This window comes from Bubalus kerabau, chromosome 16 (assembly GCF_029407905.1).
Source record: "Bubalus kerabau isolate K-KA32 ecotype Philippines breed swamp buffalo chromosome 16, PCC_UOA_SB_1v2, whole genome shotgun sequence".
NCBI lineage: Eukaryota > Metazoa > Chordata > Mammalia > Artiodactyla > Bovidae > Bubalus > Bubalus kerabau.
Window position 1 is genome coordinate 14,622,235 of NC_073639.1, and position 26,858 is coordinate 14,649,092.

General features: G+C 41.7%; 1 protein-coding gene across 1 annotated transcript in view; it reads right to left on the minus strand.

The window, feature by feature from the left end:
* Positions 1-11,374, minus strand: part of TMEM184C (transmembrane protein 184C) — a 30,833-nt gene extending 19,459 nt beyond the window's left edge. The window contains exons 1-4 of the mRNA XM_055550856.1: positions 10,649-11,374; positions 2,857-2,987; positions 2,697-2,733; positions 1,825-2,030 (exon numbers count right to left, since the gene is read on the minus strand). Of these exons, the coding sequence (XP_055406831.1) occupies positions 1,825-2,030; positions 2,697-2,733; positions 2,857-2,987; positions 10,649-10,867 (593 nt within the window). The 5' untranslated portion in view covers positions 10,868-11,374. The remainder of the gene's footprint in view (positions 1-1,824; positions 2,031-2,696; positions 2,734-2,856; positions 2,988-10,648) is intronic.
* Positions 11,375-26,858: the final 15,484 nt, after the last annotated feature.

Below are 26,858 nucleotides of genomic sequence, written 5' to 3' on the forward strand. Positions count from 1 at the left end.
ACCACCTACTAACTGGGATGAGCCAGCCTGAAGAGGCAGCCAGAACCGCATCTCAGGTTCTGTATTAACAGAGGAGTCCTGATCAAAGCCAAGCTGCCATTGCCACCTCCACTATCGTCATCATATTTACTAGACCACTGCAATCTCTTGCATTTTTGCCCACTTCCAGTTCAGTACACAGAGTACAGTAATCTCTGAAAATGAAACCTGGATATCAGCCCTTTGCTTAACATCCTATAATGGCTTCTCAATTGACAATCTCTCTCCTAGACCAAACTTTAGACAGGGTTCCTCTTAGCCTTCTTGTCAACTAGGCATCAGCTAGGCCCTGTCCTTGGCCTGGGAAACCAGTCTGAGCAAAAAATCCTGCTAAGACACCTATTACCACTGCCGCTCCATCATCTCACACTACCCCCCAATATGTGATTACTCTTGATATCGAATCCAGCTCCTCATCCGTCACTCTTGATGTCTTCTTGGTCCGCCTTAAGTAACATTCTTTTTAGGGCAATTGTGAGAGAATTCTCCTACCCTAATGTCTCCTCTTAGTAATTTTCCACCCAGTGACCACCCCAATCTCTTTGGTTATAAATCCCTGTTTGTTCTTATTGTATTTGGAGTTGAGTACAATATCCTTCCACCCCCAACTGTTATTCTCACTATCCTCTTCATAGGCTCCTGTTGTTTTGCCTTCATAGTGTTTCCTGAAGTAACTAACTATATATTTGTGTCTTCATTTAATTGCTAACCAAGCTGTAAGTTCCATGAGTTCTACATCTGTTATATGTATTATGATATACCTATATACTAGCACATACTAGGTGTTCAATACATATTTGTCAAATAAACACCTTAGGAGTTTATTATTTCAAATAGCCAGGCAGCTCCCTGTCATTGCAAGGGTGTTAAGGAGAGACACTTACGTTTGGTGCTGATGTCGTCGAAGTGGTTCTGTATTGCATGGAAGGCAATGTAGCTATTAGGGCGTATATCTACACTGATTCCTCCAAGTCATTCCACCCACCTTGGCTTGAAAATTTCACCTACATCTCCATCTATCAGTAATCAAGTCTTGTTGATTCTCTGTTGGATTCTCTTATTATCTTTCCTTTCTATTTCAATTCCACGCCCCTCTTTTTCAGCTTATCTCACAAATGAACTATTCTAATAACATAATTTATTTCCCTTTCTGGACTCTTCTCCTCCTAATGAATCTTGCATTGTATTTTAAAATTAATCTTTCTAAAATGCTAGTCTTCAAATGTTTCCTGCTGAAAAACATCCAGTGGTTCATTCATAGAATAAATGAAATCTTAGGTTCAACTTAACTTTGCAGGCTTTATTTCCTTTCTGTCCTACATGAATGAATAACAAGGCCAACTAACTTACATATAACTAGAATAAGATCACCATTTGTTGCTCTTATCTCATGTCCAATGCCGTTTTCCCACCTAGACTATCTTCTCCTTGAGTCTTAAACCTGATTTTGCCATTAACTTGCTATGTGATTTGAGGAAGTCTCTGCAGACTCTGGTTTCCAATCTTTAAAGAATGTTGGTTAAATGATGTCTAAGTTTCCCACCCCCCCCCCCCCAACTTTGTCAGTTTTCTATTTAGGGTAAATAACATAAAAGAAACTAACTCATGTTTGGATTACAAAAATGTGTTTTTAAGTATTCAGACTTGACTGTGAACTACATGAGGGGAGGGACTCTGTCTTACACTTTTTGTCCTGCACAGAGCACTTAACACACTGCAGAGAAATGACACTTACATCTGTATAAGTAAAACCAAACTTAAAGAATTAAAACCAAACATACTTACTCTCCCATAGTCCACGGTGGACAGCAACACAAAGGAGGGAAATGTTTCTGCTGATCTTTGGCTTCAATGATTAATACCAGATTTGGATAGCGGTTAGTTAGATAATTGGTAAGGAATCCCATAAAGTTGTAAATGACATAAGCTTCATAACATTCTCTGCAGGTATCCACATATATTGCAATGCTGGGATACTTCAAAGCTATCCACTATGAAGAAGCATAGATATTGTTTTAACAGACGTTAGAAACAATAAAAGGAATTACCACTGCAATTCATGGCACTCGCAATAGGCCTATTTTAAAACTTGAGTTGTCTTGTCACATACTTACATCAAACTTGCTAAATTTTATCAGTATGAGGGCTACCAGGTAATCTGTGAAATTAAAGATCTTGCATATTGGTAAACAAAAACATTTCTGTTGGGGGTAAACAATGAATATGAAGAGAAAAGTTATATTATGTACTTGAGTTCTTCAATATTAATATAATCCAAAACTTCTTGACATGACCATATAGAAAATGATGTTAAAGACATTTTCTTTATATTTAATCAAATTAAAGCAGTTATTTGTAACAATTACATATACTAGGATCCACTGGGGAAGATTTCTGCTTTGGTCCAAATAAATATTTTAATAAATAAAAAGGATATAAGGTTATTTTAAGTATTACAATCTTTAGAGGAATAAGAACAACTCATTTGAAATTTTAAAACATCTGCCTTTTCTATGGTTATACTTTATCTTCTTTATTAACATTAAAAACACTTATAAACCTAACTCCTTATTGCCAAATAACATTACTTTTATTACCTTAATTATAGTATCATAAAACAAGCTTTTAGTTAATGAGTTAAAATGAAGCATACTTACACTATCCAAACTGTATATGGGTACCATCCAAAGAATCCTATTTAGAAAGCAAAAACATACATTTAAAACATTTTACATGATTAAAAAAATTTTACATTTTACATAACATTTACATTTTATGAGATAAGCCAACACAACACTAGTAGAATCAACATGTTACCTTATTATGGGTTTCTGTAGTTCAGGTTGTGTATAATGCACTAAATGTTGCAGTATCACCCAAAGCGAGATCGGTATAGTCAACAGCAAAAAGATTCCTGCAATAAACCAAGCTTTGGTGTGTATTCCAACCTTTAAGAAGCAAAGAACATATTAGTATAATTCTCTGATATTAGAACAGGTAAATATGCTTTTTGTATTTTTTTTTATTTTAATTTATTTATTACCGAGGCTCAGTATTTTCCAAATAACTAGTGACTATGTTTATTTCTTCTTCAATAACAGCCTATTTGTGCTTTTATAGGAGGAAGGGGTGGATTTTCCCTCATATGGTCTTTAGTTATAGCACTGCATACATTAAGCATATTAATCCCATGTCATTTCCCTCAGATTGTTATTGGCCTTTTATATTTGATTTTTCTGATTAAGGATGTATAGAAATTTTAGAATTTTCTATAAGTCAAATCTAAAAATCTTCTGGTTTATTCCTCTGCTTCTACGTTGGGATAAAATTTACCAAAGTTTTCTGCAAATTGTACTGTTACTCAAAATATGAACAGAAGACTTACTGAGTGCTGTTTGCCTGATAACTTTGCTAAGTTCTTTACATGCATCATGTTCTTTTAATCCTCCCATTGGCTAATGAGCACTGCCAGTGTCCAAGGGACCTGTCCAGAGGACCCATGCTAGTACAGATTGCCCCTGTAAGAGCACACCGGGCTTCCCAGGTGGCTCGGTGGTAAAGAATCTGCCTGCCAATACAGGAGATTTATGATACGCAGGTTTGATGCCTGAACTGGGAGAATCCCCTGGAGGAGGAAATGGCAACCCACTCCAGTATTCTTGCTTGGAAAATTCCATGGACAGAGGAGCCTGGCAGGCTACAGTCCACATGGGGTCGCAGAGTTGGACACGACCAAGCACACATGCGTGTCTCTTATACACAATATTATAAACTCAGGACAAGACATTTTCACAAGATCTAATTTCTTTTTAAGGTCAATATCTGATCAATATTTTTTTCCTTTAAAAGCTCAATTTCTAAAAATATAATTTGAACTGCTTCATCCTAAGGCAGAGCTAAAGTAATCCACTCATTTTCTGGTAAAAAAAAATTTATTTGAACCTCTGTTCTATCTGAGGAGCCCTCCAGATTAAATTTTATTCCTTGTACTCCTGAATGTGAATCCTTCTAATTAAAAAAAAAAAGCAAATGTTAGCTTTTTAAAGTGAAAAAGCTGGGAATTTATTTTTAGTATTTGAGGAGTTTGAGCAGTTAATGGAAATAGAACTGAAGTCCACAACCTCTATCTTTTGCTGTTTTGAACAAGATTTTTTTTTCATCAAGAGTCAAAGATTACAGAAGTAGAAAACAAAAGTATAGAGAACAAATGTATTTTTATAACAATGAATTTCTACATTCAACTGTATGGAAAACTTCAAAAGCAGATTAAAAAGTCTTGCTGAATGCTGGAAATTAATAAAGCAGTAAGTCAAAAGTGAATATGCAGAGGTGAATATTCTAAAAAGAATGTCTAAGCAATAATTTTCCAGAGATTTTTGCTTGGCTCAATTGCATTTAAAATTCAATACTGAGCTTCCCTGGTGGCTCAGTGGTAAAGAATCTGCCTCCCAATGCAGGAGACTCCTGTTCGATCCCTGAGTCAAGGAGACACCCTTGAGAAGGAAATGGCAACTCACTCCAGTATTCTTGCCTGGGAAATCCCATGGACAGAGGAGACTGGAGAGCTACAGTCCATGGGGTCACAAAAGAGTTGGATATGACTTAGCAATTAAACAACAACTCATTTTAATGACGGCAATAATAGTAACATACCCTAGATTTTCTTTATTATAAGGTGATCATTAAGAACAGTATTGCCAAGTACTTTTAATGCCTACATTTGTTTTTATGACTGCTTTAGTGCTAAAAGGTAGAACTTGGTGGCAGACTTGAGAGAAAACTGATGTGCTCATGACTAAAGAAAGCCAAGCATCTTCAGTATGCTGTAAAGAAGAAAGTTCTTTTTCAAATGATCATAAAACAAGTGACTGGAGAATTGACTCATTTCAGTATGGTGATTCCAAATTTTAGAAATCCTGCATAGGAGAGTTAGTACTAGTTTTACATTGCAAGTGGTAATTTCGGTTTAGAAAAGCATCATCCAGCCACATTAATGCTACTAATTTGTATCACTGGTCTTATAACTGTTTTGGTTTTTGAGCTATTTAAAAAGCTGTATGCCTAAGAAATTGAACCTATCGTATGTGTGTACATGTTTATGTAATGTTATAATAAAATATAATAAAATTATATATGTTCTACTAAAGTAGTATTATAAAATAAGATCTTACTCTAGGTATCTGCACAAATTGTTAATATGATTATTACATTTATTTTATTTTTTTACATTTTAATTTCTATTTCTCTGTAAATTATTCACACTTGAGACACACTGATAGAAGGATGCGATTAATATTAAACTTATCAGCCACTTTTGGGCTTAGAAAAAAGGAGACAAGTAGTGTAGATTTTTTCCCTAAGGTAATCTGAAGAACGCAGACAGGAAAGAAAAAACCAATAAAGACCAGCATCCAGAAGTGAGTCAGCTGTCCCTCAGCCAGCGGCTTTCGGAGCAGAGTAGAGGGACACAGGAGAGTGCCTTCTGGGCTCACTTCTCAGGGAGAGTGGCTACTCGGGACACAGGGCTAGCAGGGCACCACGGCATCCCGGGGGCGTGTCCCTTACTGACCTCTATGTATGTAAACACATGCTCAGCCCAGTAAGAGTGCGACAGATGGCGGCACAGATGGTCGCCTGGCCGCTCCAGGCCTGAGTGTATTCCTCATGCGCATGGGACGGGCTAGCCAGACCTCCAGTTTTCTACAACTTCAGTTCCCACTGACTTCTCACAGCATGAGCACTGTGACCGTAGTGTTTAAAAGAGAAGTATTTTTTTTCATACAATACTGGCTCTAAACATGTCAACTACTTTTTCCAGTGCTTGCTGCTGCTGCTAAGTCGCTTCAGTCGTGTCCAACTCTGTGCGACCCCATAGACGGCAGCCCACCAGGCTCCCCCGTCCCTGGGATTCTCCAGGCAAGAACACTGGAGTGGGTTGCCATTTCCTTCTCCAATGCATGAAAGTGAAAAGTGAAAGTGAAGTCGCTCAGTCGTGTCCGACTCTTCTCGACCCCATGGACTGTAGCCCACCAGGCTCCTCCGCCCATGGGGTTTTCCAGGCAAGAGTACTGGAGTGGGTGTGCCATCGCCTTCTCCGTTCCAGTGCTTAATCAGATGCAATAACTGTGCTTTACGTGCTCAGTTGTGAACCTAATCCCAATGAAAATGCTATCCAAAAATGCTATCACATTGCTACCCCACTATAACAATAACAACAGCAAATAAATAGCAAATAAACAGCAATAACAACAGTGCTATTTTAAAAGCAACAGTGGTAATTAGAGGCTTACTGAGTACCTACTATGTGCTGGGGACACTGCTAAGCATTTTAAAGACATAAACTCATCCAGTAAATAATGAGAATGACTAAGTACTTAGCACAGTGTCACTTTAGCCACTTATTAGTCTCAGTGTTCACATCTGTAAAGTGGGGATAATTCCTGTTTCAGGGCTTTAAAGAAGATTAAAGAAAATTACACCTTATCTTAGGGACATGCTGTAGTTAGTGTCTCTAACATCTTAACAACAAAACACCCTCCCTTAATCCACACTCCTTTCTATCTGCTGTGCCATGCATTCCCGAGTGAAAAAAATACTCAAAACAAACAAAATGAACAAAAACCTGTTTTCATATACTGATACCACTTCTTCACTCTACATTTATTTTTAGCTTTTGCCCGGATGCCTCCAGGGTTTCCCTCATAGCTCAGTCGGTAATCTACTGGCAATGCAAGAGACCCGGGTTCAATCTGTGTGTCGGGAAAATCCCCTGAGAAGGAGGTGGCAACCCACTCCAGTATTCTTGCCTGGAGAATCCCACGGACAGAGGAGCCTGGCGAGCTACAGTCCATGGGGATCACAAGAGTTGGACACGACTTAGCAGCTAAACCACCACCACCACCGATGCTTCCATCGAAACCATGACGAGGCTCACAAAGGACCCTCTTACTTGTGAAGACCAATGGACAGTGCAGCAGCACCAGACTTCTCACTGTTTTGTCCTTCTGGAAGAGGGCACGGCAACCCACTCCAGTACTCTTGCCTGGAGAACCCCCATGGACAGAGGAGACTGGCAGGCTGCAGCCCAGGGGGTCGCAGAGAGTCAGACACGACTGAAACAACTTAGCACATGCATCTCTGACGAGCCCATGTGAATGTCTCTCACACACCTTAACTATGTGTCCCAGGCAGAACTCAAGTGCTTTCAAATCTGAGTTTCCATCGAGTTTCCATCTTGAGAACTGGCATCACCATTGTTCAAGACTGAAACCTCAGAGTGGTTCTTGACGTCCCCCTTTCTCTCACTGCCTCTCTTCCCCGATCATATCCCCCGTCAAGCTCTGTTTCTTCAATTTCCATGCTGCTTAAAATTCACTTTTCCATCTCTATTTCTGCTATCCTGACTTGGGTCATAAGTCATCATAGCCTGGGTACCCACTACTTCTGAACCACCTTGAAGAGCTTTCTAACTTCTTTCTACTTCCACTTAATTTTCCACAGGCTGGTAGAGTTGTTTTTGGAAGATGTGAACAATGCTGCCCTGCTTGTTCACTTTTTAGATCTTTTTTTAATTTCCTCATAGCATTTCACATCATTTATTGATCTGTTTGTGCTGGTTGTGTTTGCCTCTATCACTAAGTTCCATGAAGGCAGGGGCCATGTTTCTCTCTAACTATACAGAATACAGCAGCACTGGGACTCAAACGATCATTTACTAAGTATCAGACATTTGGGCAAAAGGAGAAAACAAGTAAAATATAAATCGTGTTAGATGCTGGTGAGTCCTAAGAAATGTAAAGAAGGGAAGAGGATATGAAGAGTTGAGGAAAAGAAGCTGGGTGACACTGAAATAAAAACCCGAAGGACACAAAGGAATGGAAATACCATCTAGGGAAAGGCATATTATGACATGCCAAGGCCCTAAGGAGGGAGCATGCCCTACACGTTTGAGCAAAGCAAGTGTGGAGGCGGCTCAGGAACTAAGGAGAGAAAGTCAGAGTGAGATGGGGTGGGGGTGGGTTCAGATCATGCTGGGGCTTGGCACCACAGTCAGGGACATGTTGGCTTTTAATCCGGGACTAGCAGTGACTGGAAAACTTTACGAGGATACCCATAACGTGACTTATGTCTTCACTAGCTGTTTGGCTGGTGTGCTCAGGATAGTCCAGCCAATACATGATGAGAATCTGGCTCAGGGTGTTAGCAGTGGAGATTGTAGATTAAAATATTCCTTAAAAGCTGGTACAGTTTGAGTTGACATCAATGATGAAATAAAAATTTACATTTTAAAGCAAAACAAGAAACACTTTCACACAGAACTTCTCTGCCTTCTGGCGTCCCCCCGCCCCTCTGGGGTGCACTGTGCGTCTGCACTGTGTTCACCAGACCTCTCCAGCGGCAGCAGTACTTGCTCAAACATAAAGATCACTTTCTCTCCTCTGGCCTCTACTTAGAAGACAGCATTCCTTTCTCGATTCTGAAAGGGGTCACGACGACCCACCACTTGACTTGTAAGCGCAGACATCTCTGGTGAGCTCTACTGTAGTTGTTCAGTCGCCAAGTCGTGTCTGACTCTTCGCGACCCCATGGACTGCAGCACACCAGGCCTCCCTGTCTCTCACCATCTTCTGAAGTTTGCCCAAGTTCATGTCCATTGCTGAGCTTTATGTACAATGCCAACGTTATCACTCCCCTTAAAGATGATGACTGGAGCTGAAGAGTGGTCAGACCTGGGGAGATGCTGGGCTGTAACGAAGTTCAAACTTAAATACTTACTTATAACCTTAGTAATGTTACTAACTATATTACTTGCATTCATGCCTGTTTATGGTTATTGGTTCTGGCACTACCAAATGTGTCCGAATGATTAGGCCACTTGAAATGATTGACCCAATACATAGTTATATAAGATCCAAGACTGTAACAGTGTAGCTTTTTCTTCCTGGGAAGAAGTAACAAGAGGGAACCATTTCCTGGACATAAGACAGAGGTCCAGAGGCTTTCGGTTACTGTTGACAGGGCTTAGTTCAGTAACAGTACATTGAATGGCTAAACTTGAAAATCCTCATTTGACCTGAGAACAAGCATTCCTAGTCCCGTGGGATAAATTGGTAGCAAAATGCTTCCCAAACTTTGGTCTAAATTAAGAGCGAAAGGGAAAGGATTGTAAAATAACAAATACTACCCATTCAGTTCTTTGAGAATTAAGTCACTAGCCACTGTGGGTGCTGACCTACAATACAATACACCCTGGAAGGAATTCGGGGTGGGGGGTGAGGGGCAGGGCAGACTCTGCGAAAACTGGCAAAACTGGCCTTCAGACAGTCGGCTGTTTTCAGGAGGAATTTTTTATGAACCTGGATTCTTGCATCTTTCCATACTTAGAAACTCACTAAATTCACACCTGTTCCTTGTGACTAGCGATCTTCTACCAAGTACTTGACTGCATGTGCCTCCTTAGCCAGAATCACATATACACCGGCTTCCCCCATATCTCTTCAGGACAGTGCTCAGAGCTCTTTGAGAGGCTGTCTACCAGACTATAATTCTCAGTTTGTCTTGAATAAAATTTTCCATCTCTTTCTTAGATTGACTACTATTTGTCACTGACACCAACTAAGAGAAGTCTTAAATTAGGTTATGATACACAGAATTAATCTTTAAAATAGTTCCTTTATTTCAGAGTAAGAAATACTCTAGAGAAATACTTAATAGTAAGGAATCTCTATTAGTATTAAGATGTCTATACGTGGTTTGATAGACAAATTATGGAAATAACCTATATTTCTAACGGATGAGAAATACTTAATGTAGTGTAATAGTCTAGTAACATTAAATATAACTATATGGACTATGCTAGTATGGGAAAGTGAACAAAAAAATTGAGTGAACATACAGTAAACAAACACATACTGAATACAATTTGTTTAATTATATAAAAATATTTTCACACAAAAGGCCCCAAATTGCTATGGTCTTGCCATAACTCTTGTGAAACAGTTGTTTCTAAGTAAAAATAGTCCCTTGGGTTTTATTAACGTCAAACTTGAAAGTTCAACTTTTTTACAAAGTGCTTGGTTAAGTATTTACTTTGGGGTCTTTCAGCTTATAGTACTTTCCTGATGTCATAATAAGAATATGACATCAAAAAACATACAAGGCATTTTCCCTGAAAACTTTGTGGGCTAAGAGTTCAATTTTAAAGTAGAACAAGGTCGAACCAACTCAATCCTTTAATTCAGGAAGCTAGTTAAATGCTAATAAAATTCTACACCTGGTCCTTAAGGTAGACCTAACTAAGTTCAGTATTTGAACAGATCAGATTTCAGGAATAAAGTTATCTTACTTTCCGGAAATGGATGACTGCCTGCAAAACAGTGCTCTCCGAAGCTGCTATAGTAATATATTTTATTTTCTCAGTCCTAACTCCACCAGTAGCATGCTCTGAAAAACCGTGAACAACCAGAAGCCACACGTCGGTTCTGCTATGGGTTCATTACATGACTTGTTTTTCAGGATATCAAGCCTGGAGCATCCGGGTAAAAACAGGCTACCTTAGGACAGGAGGTTGAAGAAAGGGTAGGAGGCTGATGGTGCGGGACCCTCTTACCTCCAGTTTCTGTAGTTCCCACACGCAGAGGGGAACCGCAACCACTATGGACAACAGGTAGAGAACCACCGCCAAAGGTCGAATCCACTGTCTCCAGTTCCTCCAGGTACAAGTGCAAGGCATGTTTCCGCATAAATCAGCTCCGAGTAGGAAGGAAAAGAAGCTCGAAGTAGATGGTAACGCGGAGCCCTGTTCTTGGGCTGTTTTTTCGTCTCGCATATTACGGTAAAAGAGCCGACGAGCGACTCTACCAGCAGCTTGAACCGCCTCCTCGGCCCACGCTGTGCTTACTGTTGCTGCTGCCACAAACGCGGCCGCTCACGGGGCTACCGGGGAGCAGTGCGGGCAACATTCTTTCTTCCCCACAAAGCATCGACCCAGTTCTTCCGCGGTGGAATCCCCGGCAGAGCCGCTGCCCTCACCTGGGGATCGCCCAGAGTTCTGCCGGCACCATGGCCTCGAGGGGAGCGGCGCCGAACGGGACCAGCCTGTAAAGACCCTGCACTCAGTTCGTTTCTGCCCCGCGGCTGCCGGCCTGCTCGCTCTTTTCTTGGGTGGTGGCGTCCCTTTCCTGCGGCGGCTGCAGGCGTCACTGACGATTCCGCGGACAGATAACAGACGAGAAATCCAACCCAGCAGCCTCAGGATTTCTTCACTTGTTCTTTCGGGACAGTCCCCCAAGGCGGAACCCAAGGCCCAACCAGGGCTTCCGTTTCCGCCCTCGCTGTCTGAGGTTGGTGATTCGAGGACTGAGCAAAATAGGCCCGCCCCATCCGGCTCACTTCTCGCTCTGTGATTGGTCATTTTTCGGGGGCGGGGCTTCTAGGTGCGTTCCAAGCTACCAGGGTGGAGGAATTCGAAATGATCGGAAGTTGTGGAGTTGCTCCCGGCGGCTCAGTGGCCCAGGAAGATTCTGCAAGCTGTACAAGTCTTTTGAAAACATTTGAGGAACTCCTACTACACTGTTACGCTGACTGTATTCCAGCTTTAAGAAAGGCTGTGTAAGAAGCCATTATCTTAGAGCGGAACCTTTCTCTGACCCAAAGATCTGCGATTCTGCCTGGAAGTGGATAGGGGAGTCCGCTGGAGTAAGAGGAAATGGGAAACGTCCGCCTAGTTTTGTGTCAATTGCTAAAATCTAGGGGTGGAGCCCGGAGAAGGCAACGGCACCCCACTCCGGTACTCTTGCTTGGAAAATCCCATGGACGGAGGAGCCTGGTAGGCTGCAGTCCATGGGGTCGCTAAGAGTCAGACACGACTGAGCGACTTCACTTTCACCTTTCACTTTCGTGCATTGGAGAAGGAAATGGCAACCCACTCCGGTGTTCTTGCCTGGAGAATCTCAGGGATGGCTGAGCCTGGCGGGCTGCCGTCTATGGGGTCGCACAGAGTCGGACACGACTGAAGCGACTTAGCAGCAGCAGGGGTGAAGCCACTTAGTTATTTCGGGATGCTCCGAAAGAACATTCTGCTATGCTAAGTCACTTCAGTCGTGTCCGACTCTCTGTGACCCCAGAGATGGCAGCACCCCAGGCTCCCCCGTCCCTGGGATTCTCCAGGCAAGAACACTGGAGTGGGTTGCCATTTCCTTCTCCAATGCATGAAAGTGAAAAGTGAAAGTGAAGTCGCTCAGTCGTGTCCGACTCCTAGCGACCCCATGGACTGCAGCCCACCAGGCTCCTCCGTCCATGGGATTTTCCAGGCAAGTGTACTGGAGTGGGGTGCCATTTGCCTTCTCCGGAAAGAACATTATAGGGATAGCTTAATTTTAGAAGCAGTACTGAATATGTTTTCCGCATTTGGAACTTGGTAAAAACTGGCATATATTTAAGTTTCAAAAGGTTTACGTTACTACTGACAAAGAAGTTTTACGTACTCAAAGCTTTTGAGGCAAACAATGGTGGTATCTTAAAGCCTTTTTAAACCAATAGAGCAAATAAATTATCTACTTCTCAATTGATACTCAAATATGTATTGTATCTGTTATTTTCTGAGAGTCAGGCACTGTACTAAGCACTTTTCTTACATTATATCAGTTGATCTGTGCAAAATTCCTAAAAGGTAGGCAGTCTTCCATGTCACAGACGAGAAAACAGATTCAAGTATTTAAGGATAAAGTTTGAGGAACTCATTGAACTTGTCACTGGTAGAGCCAGGATTCTAACCTTGGTATCTAACTCAAGCATTGGATCTGTCCATACCTACCACCTGAGAGCTTTGGAGAAGCTAATGGCACCCCACTCCAGTACTCTTGCCTGGAAAATCCCATGGACAGAGGAGCCTGCTAGGCTGCAGTCCATGGGGTCACGAAGAGTCGGACACGACTGAGCGACTTCATTTTCACTTCCCACTTTCATGCATTGGAGAAGGAAATGGCAACCCACTCCAGTGTTCTTGCCTGGAGAATCCCAGGGACAGGGGAGCCTGGTGGGCTGCCGTCCACTGGGTCGCACAGAGTTGGACACGACTGAAGCGACTTAGCAGCAGCAGCAGCATGGACAAGAAGGCCTACGGTACTGAATATACCCAGCGTAGGATTCTGACAGAGGCACTGACAGAATGTCGTCTTCCCTATTGTCATCTGTCCTAGCTAGAGCCTACAGCTTGATAACATCTCCTTTTTACAACCTGGCCTCTTTTAAATACAGACTGCTTTTTTAAGTGGAAGTGGGCCTTTTGTTTGTTCTTCCTAAGCTAACCTATAAAATTGAAATCATTATTTTTAAATTTTCTGATCATCAAATTAATGCATGCTCCATTTTTAAATTTTGGAAAATAGAAAAATAAAAGAAAAGTAACCTTTATTCTACAACCAAATATAATCACTACTTACTTTTTTGGTACACAGTATGGTTGCCTTGGATACATAGATTGTCCCTGTGCCTTTTAGCTACAGTCATTGGCATCCGTAGTAATCTTCCCCATTCTTTCTCTTGGACAAATCTTTTTCACATAATTTGTGGAACTTTCCTTGATTCCCCCTTGCTCCCCATATGCTTATAGCACTTGTTGTGTGTTATAAATCATTTCCTTATTTGCCTTTTAGATTGAATTTCTAGGAGCATGCTGAAGTTCTAGAACTATAGAATAAAGCAAGGGAGGGAAGGGACCGGAATGTCAGATACACAGGTGGTTTCCCACCCCAGTATGTGAACTGAGGTTCATCCACGGTGAAGTTTCTGCAGCTCAGCAGAGAAATGAGGAAAAAAAAAATTATGTAGTTTTTAATTTAGTCTAATCTATTCTTTCTAAAAGATTATGCTTTATTTTGAAATTGTTCATTCTATTTTTCTTTCATGTGAGGATAGTAATAGAATAGTTGCTTTCTAAATATTTTTACTTTGGAAAATAAGAAGTTAGTAACTTAATTTGCTCCCATTTAGTTTACTTCTGAAATTATTCTTGGCCCATGAAATCAGTGAGACAGGGAATGGCCTCTGATTTCAGCAACCACAGTGTTGGCCTGATCCTCATCTCCTTGCTTTATTTGGTATGTTTAGTTGCTCAGTCGTGTCTGACTCTTTGCAACCCCATGCGCTGTAGCCCGCCAGGCTCCTGTGTCCATGGGATTCTCCAGGCAAGAATACTGGAGTGGGCTGGCAGTTTCTTCTCCTGACATGCTATAGGTATTCTCTGTATTCTTTCTGGATATGATTTAGCCTAAGTTTGAGGGTGAATCTGAGCTTGATCGTGTTTGAATAGTAAATGGTTATGACTAGCAGGTGGTTCTAGGGTCAAAAGCAAGCTGTTAGTCATTCTTGATGCAGTGTACATAGAGAAAATGAATTTCTGCTGATATGTTACTGTGTCATATGAGAATAAGTAGGTGAAATTTTGCCATCCATGGAGGGTATGTTTGGATCAGTCTGACTTAAAATAATAGGTTAACAAAATTCGCTGTGAGGAATTCTGAGAGGTGCACATTGTTAAGCCCTTGGCCTGTATCCTCCCATTTCTCTATGTAAATATGTCTGTGATGGTTTTAAAATGTAGCTGCAATTTCTTTACTTGTCCCATAAAGGTATAGACTCTGTATCCCATCCCTTAAATATAGGTGGGGCATGGCTGATTGGACCACTAGAGTATAGTGAAAAGTGATCATAGTTACCATTTGACTTCAGAGGCTAGGTCACTCCACCTTGTCTGTTGGAACAACTTGCTTTCCAAACTCTCAGCCATCATGTAGAAGTCTGACTGCCAGAGGCTGATGTGCTCTGAAGAGCCAAATATACATCAGAAGGTCCCTTGAAAGTATGCTGAGTGACAGTCACAGCTGAGCCCAGCCCTCCAGGTAGCCAGCCCAGGTGCCTGCCCCACGAGTGGAGAAGCTGATTCTGGCTCCCAGAACTGGAGTCACCCATCAGCGTTTTGCATCTTTCAAGCTGAGGTGCTAAACCTGTGGACCAAAGGAAGCCATTCCAGCTCTGCCTTACCCTGATTCCTGGCCTGAAGAACCCATGAGCTCAAGAGAACTAGGAGAAAGGCACAGACTTGGAGAAAAATTTGGAAAAGGCACATCTGTTAAAAGGACTGTGCTCCAAAAATGTACAAAGAACTCTTAAAATGCAGCAGTAAGGAAACAAAAGCTTAATTAAAACATGAGCCAACCGCCTTAACAGAACTCACCCAAGAAGATATCCAGATGTCAAATAAGCATAGTGGGAAGATGCTCCACATCATATGTTATCTGAGAAATGCAAGTTAAAACAACAATGACATACTACCACATCCCTATTAAAGTGGCCAGAATCTGGAACTGACAACACCAAATGCTGGTGAGGACTTCACCAGTGTGTGAACTCTCACGCACTGCTAGTGGGAGTGAGGAATGGTACAGCTACTTTGGAAGACAGTTTGGTGGTTTTTCACAAAATGAAATACTCTCTTACTATACAATCCACCAATCACACTCCTTATTGGTTATCCAAAGATAGTTGAAACTTATCTCCACACAAAAAAAATATGCACATAGATGTTTATAGCACCTTTGTTCATAATTGCCCAAATTTGGAAGCAACCAAGATGTCTTTCAGGAGATAAACAGGTTAATAAACAGTGATACATTCAGACAATGGAATATTATTCAGCACTAAAAATAGAACTGAGCTATCAAGCAATGAAAAGACATGGAGGAATCTTAAATTCATATTTCCAAGTGAAAGAAGCCAATCTGAAAAGCCTACATACTATATGATTCCAAGTGTATGACGTTCTGGAGAAGGCAAAACTATGGAAACAATAAAAGATGAATAATTGTCGGATGGGATCAGTAATTGCCAGATGAATAGGCAGAGCCCAGAGGGTTTTTAGGGCAGTGAAAATATTCTATATGATATGATAATGATGAATATATGTCATTATAATTTTGTCCAAACACAGAATGTACAAAAACCAAGAGTGAACCCTAAGGTAGACTGTGGACTCTGGATGGTTAACTATTGTCTTTGGGTGATTATGATGTATCAGTTTAGATTCATCCTTGATGAAAAATGTGCCATTCAGGTGAATGATGCTGATGATGGGGGGAGGCCATGCATGTGTGGGAGTGGAGGGGATGTGGAAATTCTCTCTGTACATTTATTTCCATTTTATTGTAAACCTAAAACTGCTCTAAAAAATTGAAGTTAAAAAAAGTCCACGAGTAAAATGAAATGGTTTTCCATCACTGAGTTTAGGGTTCTTTGTTGGATTTGTTCCAGTGAATCGATAACTGAAACAATATCTTTTGTCGATGTATGTATATACTCTCTACCTAGTCTGAAAGTGATTATTGATTTTTTTTTTTTTTTTTTTTTGCTTTGAGCTGACTTGAAGACTAGAGAAATTGCCTCAGGCTTTTCTCCTTTAGGAATATGTTGCCTTCACAGTCTGAGATTGTGCCAACCAATCAAAGAATTAAGTGAGTTTTAGGTTTAAATGTTGCAAGAATGCAGGGGGGAGCTGGGGCAGATCTCCGGCAGTATGCTTAATTTTGTAATATGTCACTTCCCCCGCCCCCCTCCCCTCCCCTGGCCAGATGGAAGGAAAATGGTTTACTCTGCACCAGGTGAGTGGGGAAGAAGGTAAAAGTGGTATAGGCTGTAATACCAGGCTTTGAAATCTGAACTTTGAGACTGCGTATTTTCACCCATTGTTTCAGCTTTACCCACCACATCTTTCAGGCTAAGTTTTATGCTTTGTTGCAGACACCATGATTAATTCATCTCTACCTCTCCTGTACCTCCCTACATCTCTTAACAGGTAAAGCTGTGGATACTTGTGTGTATCACCCTGTCTTTATACCCTGTCTTTACATATATTCTGCTGCTGCTGCTGTTGCTAAGTTGCTTCAGTCGTGTCCGACTCTGTGTGACCCCATAGACGGCAGCCCACCAGGCTCCCCCGTCCCTGGGATTCTCCAGGCAAGAACACTGGAGTGGCTTGCCATTTCCTTCTCCAATGCATGAAAGTGAAAAGTGAAAGTAAAGTCTCGCTCAGTCGTGTCCGACCCTCAGCGACCCCGTGGACTGCAGCCTACCAGGCTCCTCCGTCATATATTCTACTTCATCTTAAAGAGACTCAAGTATTTTTTGATCCATAAATACTGTAGCTGCATTTATAAATTTTGGTAAGTACAAGTATATTAAATATGAAATTGTAACATGTTCATGTTGAAATAAAAATGAATTATAATTTAAAAAATTATTTTATGTCATTTTGTTCATTTCATTGAGTGGCTTCATTTCATTCGATGACTTAGAGTAAACTATATAGCATGGGACCCAGTTGCGGCCAGCAGTCTGCTTCTGTATGACTCTGACCTAGAACAGTGTTTATGTTTCTTTTTTTTTTTATTGTGGTAAAATACACATAACATAAAATTTAGCATTTTGACTCTTTTTAAGTAGCTACGATTCAGTGGTGATAAGTTACATTCACACTGTTGTGCATCCGTCAGCACTGCCCACCTCTGGACTTGTTCATCATGCAGCTGAAGTTCTGTGCTCATTAAACACCAAGTCTCCATTCCCCTTTGCCCCAGTCCCTGTGCTACTAATAGTGACCACTATTCTACTTTCTGCCTCTTTGAATTTGACTCCTCTAGGTATTGATACTGTATAGAAGTGGAGGCATAGAATATTTGTCCTTTTGTGTCTGACTTACTTCACTTAGCATAGTTTTCAGGGTTCATCCATGTTGTAGCATGTTGGGAGCCGGCGTGAGGCACTCCGCCCGTGGCAAAGGTCATGAGGAAGGGGCTCGACATACGCAAAGGCGGGATCGAGCCTCAGGAGTCCCCCTGGAAATCCTCGAGCATCTACCCCCATAACCAGAGCCTGCCTACTTTACTACTTTGTGCTCTCACCTACACCTCTGGCTTTACGGGGGGCTGTCCCCCACCACCTCTTTCGGAGAAGGAGTTAACTTAGAGCTCCAGTTTATAATAATTCCTGGGCGTGATAGGAGTGTTTTAACCTACAAACTCCTCTGAAGGTTCTCTAGCCTGCCTGACAGGCTTGTCCGGCCACATGTGATTGCTCACAGCCTCCCAACTGTGAGAGGCACGAGATGCTTTAAACCTTCTAAAAACAGGTTCTTTAGAAAAGTTAGAAAATTATTAGTATAAGTGTAATGGGCTGATTAGAAATTGTATTGGTGAAGGGTTTTTCATTTGTTGAGCCAATGTTTACTGCTAAGTCTCCACATCCCCTGCCCTTACACACATTAATGAATATATAGAAGAAATAAGTATTAACCTTTGATATAAATCATGTTAGACCTTAGGCTAAGTAAATTCTTTCCTTAACTAAAACCCAATACACCCTCACCCTATAGGAATGTAACTTTATTTGGGTGGCGTCTGTTTTAAGAATAATCACCCCTGGAGAAATAAGTGTCCTGGTTGACTGACTGCTGTCACAAGGAGAGGGTCGTAAATTGTCAGCAGGCCCCCTGGCCAGAAGATGATGTAACACCCCTAAGACCTCTGTATACATTTGTATGAAGCACCTGACTTTGATAAAAGTCAGGACTGCTGACCCCACGTGACTTTTGCATAACATCTCAGTGTATAAAAGTAGACCATGGAAAATAAAGAATTGGGATCAGTTCCTCGAAAGACTGGTCTCCCCATGTCTCTCTCTCTCTCACTCTGGTTGAGTCTCCATCTGGAGCGCGGAACCCACCATGCTTACTAATTATGCCTGGGCTTCTAAGATCCTACCGGGGAGGCCTCAGTGTCTCCTCTCCTTCTGGAGAACGGAAGGACGCCTGCGGCCTACGTAAGTGGTGCAAGCTTCTTGTCTTGAAGTTTTATTGGTCCCCCGCGTAAACCAAGCTACTCAGCCTCTTTTCTCCACTGAATTTTCCTACTGAGCTATCCTCATTCTATTACTCTTTATATCCTTAATTAACGTTTAATTAAGCAGTTGTTCCCTGACCCTCGCCTACGCCGTCTCTCCTTCGAATACCCTGGATCAGCTGGGGCTGGACCCCGGCAGTAGCACCTATCAGGATTTCCATCGTTTTAAAGTCTGAATGATATTCCATTCCCCAGTGTTCACAGAAGCATTATTCACAACAAGCAAGAAGTGGAAACCAGTGTTCACAGCCGCATTATTCAAAATCGGCAAAAAATGGAAAGAATCCAGTTGTCCGTCAGCAGATGAATGGACAAAGTGTGGTTTATACATACAATGGAATATTGGTTTTGTTCTCAAAGAGTTGGACACGGCTGAGCAGCTGAGCACTATTGCAGTATTGCACTGTATGTATAAACCACATTTTGTATATCCATTCATTTGTCGAAGGACAATCGGGTTCTTTCCATTTTTTGCGCATTTTGAATAATGCTGCTGTGAACACTGGTGTATGTACCTGGAGGAGGAGGTATGGATATGACCCTTTTCTGCTGCTTTTGACCTTGATCAGAGACTCCTCCTTCCTATCCACTAACAGTGTCCAATACTGCTTATACATTGGGGTACAGGGGAAATGGGGGATTGTCAGTTCAGTGGGGACAGAATTTAAGTTTTGCAAGATGTAAAGCGATCTGGAGACTGGCTGGATAATGTGAATATACTCACTTCTTTTTGGCTTTTACATTTTTAAAGTTGTTAAAAAAAAAGAAAATATTTAGAAATATTTACTATCTGGCCTTTTATAGTAATAGTCTTCCAACTCCTAATTTAGAATAAATTTCAAAAAGTTTATAATGGGCTGTTATGAAGTTGCTGAATGAATCTCAACATAAAGTTCTGCCATTTCTTCACGAGGAGTATATTTAAATTTCAGAAGACTTTCTCACACTTATTTAGGGAACTCTATAGTGTCCAAATCAACACTGAAAAATCATGTTTTTGTTGTTGTTGCTATTAGGACTTGTTTTTGTGTCTAAGTAAGTCCAGGACACAAGGTTTTTGGGGTTTTTTTTTTGCCACACCATGTGGCTTGTGAGATCTTAAGCCACAAAATCTCACAAGTGGTTGTGAGTTCCCCAACAGGGATAGAATCTGGGCCCCTGCAGTGAAAGTGGAAGTCCTAACCCTGGACTGCCAGGAAGTCCCAAAGGTCCTTTTCTTTAGAGTCGGGTCACATGAAAGAGAAAGCCCCACCATGTATAATTAGGTAGAAACGAACCCTGACCCTAAGCCTGAGACTGGATGATGGATACTTTTCTGATTCTACTCTGAGCAGGCTCTCAATGTCCTTTAAACCTCAGTTTGTCCCTAAATCTTGTTTCATTGCACCCTTAGAACTTAGTAATTTTTTCATGGTGTTCTTACGGCCAGTGAAATTTCTAGTAGCTCCATTTATTAAGGAATTAAAGTCCAAACAACCTAATTGTAGACATTCATATAGTGTCTGACCAGATGTCTCTCAAAAATTTAAACTCCCCCATCACTCTCCCAACTTTTTATTTTTGTATTTGTTGTTGTTTTTTGTTTTGCTTTATGATCACCCAGCATTGGCAAGTTCCCTGATCAGGGATCGAACCTGTGCACCCTGCATAGCAGGTGTGGAGTCTTAACCACTAGACTGCCAGGGAAGTTGCTAATTTTCATCTTCTTGATTTAGGTTTATTCTATCAGTACATTAACTTTTATGTTGGCTTTTCTTTATAAAGGCTCTTTATTTAAACTACTGAAATATTTAAATAGCACATTTGCTGCCTTCTTCAAAAGCATGTTACTGGAATTACTGGATTAATGACTGTCAGGATCTCCAATTACCTCACAAGAAAGGCGATAAAGTATCTTAAGCCACCTGATAATCCTTAGTGTGGTATATGTTGTTGTTGCTCAAGCGAAGAAGACGCTGTAAATGGTGCAAACGACTTACTTGGTAAATAATACATTACCTTGTCTATAAATTATTACTCATGAGATGAACTTTCCAGTAGCTCTATCTGATGGGGAAGTTTTCCTTTTTAATTGATTTTTTATTTTCAGACTGGTTTAAGTGACACTTGAATATCAAGTCACAGGATAAAAGCAGTGTGAAAAGTTTTAACAATTTTGAGATTCACGGCTAGATACTTTAGGAGATTTGGGAGGAGAAAAGGTGTGTTTGGTTAGGAAAAAGATTCTGTGCATTAGAGAGAAAACATTTTTTATGGAGATAGATTCTTTTAGGATTTAAGCAAAAGTCCCAGTGTCATTTAGTGTACTTTAGATGCTCGACTGTGGTGATCCCCACAGAAAGAAGGCTTTCTTTGTGAAGTAAGGAGAATTCACGGGAGGATTTTGCCCTAGTGGGAGAAGTTTCCTTTTTCACATGTGAGCAGAGCTCTCTGTGGAGCTTTAGTTTTACCTCTTACTTTTTTCATGCATTTCAGGCTATATTGGTTGCCCTGAGTAAACTCACGAGCACCTGTTCTACATGGTTTTACATGGGTCGAACATAGGGGATGGGGCGAGGATTGATTCCTCTTCTGCCCTGTAGAGTGATACTCTATGCATATTAGTCACTCAGTTGTGTCCAACTCTTTGAGACCCCATGGACTGTAGCCCGCCAGACTTACTGGAGTGGGTAGTCATTCCCTTCTCCAGAGGATCTTCCCAACCCAGGAATTGCACCTGGGTGTCCTGTGGTGCGGGCCAATTCTTTACCATCTGAGCCACCAGGGAAGCCCTTATTCTGTGCACGCATAGCTCTGTGTGGAGTTCACCAGGCCAGGGCCTGTGTAATTGGTGCTTCTATTGATATTTTTGTATCCTCTTTACTTTGTGGATGTAGAACTAGACTTTTTTTCTTTTATTCCTAGATGTGTAAACCTTATGATTTGTACTTTTCAATTTTCTCACTTGAAGAGGAGAGGAAAACAGGGGCGCAGTGTCTGTTTTCTCCCTTCTTCCTTGATGCTCTTCCTAGGATCCTTGCTAAGTCAGGATATAAGAGTCAGGCAAGTGTCCCAGAACTAAACTTTTCAATTTTCCTTATTCTCAGGAACCCTGGGTGTGTGGTCAGTGCCCCCAGGAAGGAAGACTTGGTACAAAAATACCTTGCCTGATATATTTTCTGTTGCTGCCATAACAAATGACCACAAAATTAGTGACTGATGTAGAAACACATGGCTTCAGGATGCTGGGTCATCGGGTTAGGAGTCCTTGGACTGTTAACAACTGTGAAAGGTCTGAGATTTGTACCTATTTGCAAGTGAATAGGTCTGCCTACTACAGTTTCATAGATACTGACAAGACCTGAGTTATCTGGACCAGAGACAAAGGACTCTTATGAACAGTGCAGCAGGCTGTAAGAGCTTCGGGTTTCATTGGTTCCTCTTGCCTCCCAAGTCACCCAGAGGTGTGCTGTGCTGGAAGGAGTTTGCAGCTGAGGAACTCGGAGCTTAGTAAACCCCCATCTTTTATAATGACCTGAAAGTAAACCTGTCAACCTTTGCCCTGGAGAGAGACACTGTCTTATCCTCCTAGTCGGAAAACACATGTTTTCTTTGCCCTAAAAGGGAATGCTATCTCTGCCTCCCAAGGCTGTTTCAAAGTAGAAGTGTTAATCGTTCAGTCATGTCTGACTCTTTGCAACCCCATGGACTTACAGGAGACTGTAGCCCGCCAGTCTCCTCTGTCCATGAGATTCTCCAGGCAAGAATACTGGAGTGGGTTGTCATTCCCTTCTCCAGGGGATCTTCCCATCCCAAGGACCAAACCTGGGTCTCCAGCATTGCAGGTAGATTCTTTACCATTTGAGCCACCAGGGAAGAAAAAAAAAGTATATACATATATTGTTAGATTTCACTGGGACCCGAAATATGGTGAACTATCCTCGGGCAGGGAGAAGCCAGAGGAAACTCCGGTGGAGGTCCATAGTATTCCTAGTGTGCAAGCCTGTTTGCTATATGAATATCCTTGAAAAGCTATTCCAGAACAAAAGCATACAGAAATGCCATGGAGAATTGTTCCCCAGTAAAGATTAAAGTGTTCTTTGGAAGGATTGATGGTAAAGCTGAAACTCCAGTACTTTGGCCACCTCACGTGAAGAGTTGACTCATTGGAAAAGACTCAGATGCTGAGAGGGATTGGGGGCAGGAGGAAAAGGGGACGACAGAGGATGAGATGGCTGGATGGCATTACTGACTTGATGGACGTGAGTTTGAGTGAACTGTGGGAGATGGTGTTGGACAGGGAGGCCTGGCATGCTGCGATTCATAGGGTCACAAAGAGTCGGACACGACTGAGCAACTAATCTGATCTGATCTGATCTGAAAGATTAAACTTGGAGAAGGCAATGGCACCTCACTCTAGTACTCTTGCCTGGAAAATCCCATGGACAGAGGAGTCTGGTAGGCTGCAGTCCATGGGGTCGCTGAGGGTCGGACGCGACTGAGCGACTTCCCTTTCACTTTTCACTTTCATGCATTGGAGAAGGAAATGGCAACCCACTCCAGTGTTCTTGCCTGGAGAATCCCAGGGACAGGGGAGCCTAGTGGGCTGCCGTCTGTGGGGTCACACAGAGTCAGACACAACTGAAGTGACTTAGCAGCAGCAGCAGCAAAGATTAAATTGGATGACCAGGTGATTTGTATCACCAAAATTACACATTTGGTAATGGTAGCCTGACTTGAGTAGACCTGATGGAATTACTTGCTTTCCCTCCCCAAGGCAGTTTTTAGACCTAGAACCATTTTAATAAAAGTGAGGCCACATACCCCTGAGGAAGGTCTGAGATAATATTGAAGATACATTCCATGAATCTTGTCTCAGATTTATCAACGGAAGTATACACAAGGTAGAGGGAAACAGCCACACCTTTTATTATTATCAAACAGTTGTTTTGAATTAATACTAGTTGGCAAATAATTCTAAATAATGATTACTGTTGTGCAATTCAGTCATGGTTGGTCAAACTAGGTGATTTGAAGAGCGTTCAATGGAGGGACTTAAAAAAATTTTTTTATTGGAGTATAGTTTATTTTTATGGACGTCCCTGGTGGTTCAGATGGTAAAGTGTCTGACTATAATGTGGGAGACCTGGGTTCGATCCCTGGGTTGGGAAGATCCTCTGGAGAAGGAAATGGCAACCCACTTGAATACTCTTGCCTGGAAAATCCCATGGACGGAGGAGCGTGGTAGGTTATAGTCCATGGGATCGCAAAGATTTGGACACAACTGAGCAACTTCACTTTCCCTATATAGTTGATTTACAATGTTGCATTAGTTTTAGGTGTATAGCAAAGTGAATCAGTTATGCATATTATGTATTCACTCTTTTTTAGATTCTTTTCCCATGTAAGCTGTGACAGAGTATTGAGTTCCTTGTTCTATTCAGTGGGTCCATATTAGTTGTCTGTTACATATATAGCACTGTGTATATGACAGTCCCAATCTCCCATTGTGTCCCTCACCTTCTCTCATCCTTTGGTAACCATAAGTTTGTTTTCTACATTTGTTACTCCATTCCTGTTTTGTAGGTAAGGTCATTTGAGCCTGTTTTGTAGATTCCACATCTAAGTGATATTATATGATACTTGTCTTTCTGTGTCTCACTTCACTCAGTGTGACAATCACTAGGTCCATGTTGCTGCAAATGGCATTATTTCTTTCTTTTTCTTTTTTTTTTTATAGCCCTAGTGTGTTCTCAGTCATGTCTGACTCTTTGCAACCCCGTGGACTGTAGCCTTTCAGGCTCCTCTGCCTATGGGATTTTCCAGGCAAGAATATTGGAGTGGGTTGCCATTTCCTCCTCCAGGGGATCTTCCTGACCCAGGGATCAAACTCACATCTCCTGTGTCTCCTGTGTTACAGACAGATTCTTTACCACTTGAACCACTGGGGAAGCCAGGCCAGAGTACTAGAGTCAGTCGCCATTCCCTTCTCCAGGGGATCTTGCCAACCCAGGAATTGAACCCAGGTCTCCCATATTGGGGGTGGATTCTTTACCAGCTGAGACACCAGGGAAGCTCAAGAATGCTAGAGTGGGTAGCCTATCCCTTCTCCAGCAGATCTTCCTGACCCAGGAATCAAACCAGGGTCTCCTGCACTGCAGGTAGATTCTTTATCATATGAGCTACTAGGGAAGCCCTTCTTTTTTATAGCTGAGTATTATTCCATTGTATACATGTTCCACATCTTTTTTATCCATTCCCACTCCAGGGACTATTTACAAAGATTTGTTCAAGGAGCATAGAAACCACTTGAGATGGTGCAGTAATAGCAAAGAGGAGGATGCAGTTACTGGAACACAAAGGTGGGAAGGCTGTGTGGAAGGAATGGGTCATCTAAAAAGAGCTATGAGATATGTATGATATGTATGTACCATATGTATATGATACATATGTATATCTAACTGAACGACTTTGCTGTACATCTGAAGCTAACACAACATTGTAAATCAACTATAAATCATTTAAAAAAAGATTGACCAAAAAAGATATGACAATAATGAAGTGATGTCAGCTGTGGCTCTCATAATATCACTTTTGGAGTATGAAATAATTCAATTATTTTGAAAAAGTAGTTGTTCCTTCTAAAATTACTTACAATGTTTTACTTCCTTATAAAACTATAACCTAGCAAGTATTAGGATTTTATCCAAGAACGAAGAAGACATATTCAAAAAGAAACAGAAACATATGTTGGCAGATACATAGATAAATGATTGTGATATACTAGGAATCAGATCAGATCAGATCAGTCACTCAGTCGTGTCCAACTCTTTGCGACCCCATGAATCACAGCACGCCAGGCCTCCCTGTCCATCACCAACTCCCAGAGTTCACTGAGACTCACATCCATTGAGTCAGTGATGCCATCCAGCCATCTCATCCTCTTTCATCCCCTTCTCCTCTTGCCCCCAATCCCTCCCAGCATCAGAGTCTTTTCCAATGAGTCAACTCTTCGCATGAAGTGGCCAAAGTACTGGAGTTTCAGCTTTAGCATCATTCCTTCCAAAGAAATCCCAGGGCTGATCTCCTTCAGAATGGACTGGTTGGATCTCCTTGCAGTCCAAGGGACTCTTAAGAGTCTTGTCCAACACCACAGTTCAAAAGCATCAATTCTTCGGCGCTCAGCCTTCTTCACAGTCCAACTCTCACATCCATACGTGACCACAGGAAAAACCATAGCCTTGACTAGACGGACCTTTGTTGGCAAAGTAATGTCTCTGCTTTTGAATATGCTATCTAGGTTGGTCATAACTTTCCTTCCAAGGAGTAAGCGTCTTTTAATTTCATGGCTGCAGTCACCATCTGTAGTGATTTTGGAGCCCAGAAAAATAAAGTCTGGCACTGTTTCCACTGTTTCCCCATCTATTTCCCATGAAGTGATGGGACCGGATGCCATGATCTTCTTTTTCTGAATGTTCAGCTTTAAGCCAACTTTTTCACTCTCCACTTTTACTTTCATCAAGAGGCTTTTGAGTTCCTCTTCACTTTCTGCCATAACGGTGGTGTCATCTGCATATCTGAGGTTGTTGATATTTCTCCCGGCAATCTGGATTCCAGCTTGTGCTTCTTCCAGTCCAGCGTTTCTCAGGATGTACTCTGCATATAAGTTAAATAAGCAGGGTGACAATATACAGCCTTGACGAACTCCTTTTCCTATTTGGAACCAGTCTGTTGTTCCGTGTCCAGTTCTAACTGTTGCTTCCTGACCTGCATATAGATTTCTCAAAAGGCAGATCAGGTGGTCTGGTATTCCCATCTCTTTCAGAATTTTCCACAGTTTATTGTGATCCACACAGTCAAAGGCTTTGGCATAGTCAATAAAGCAGAAAT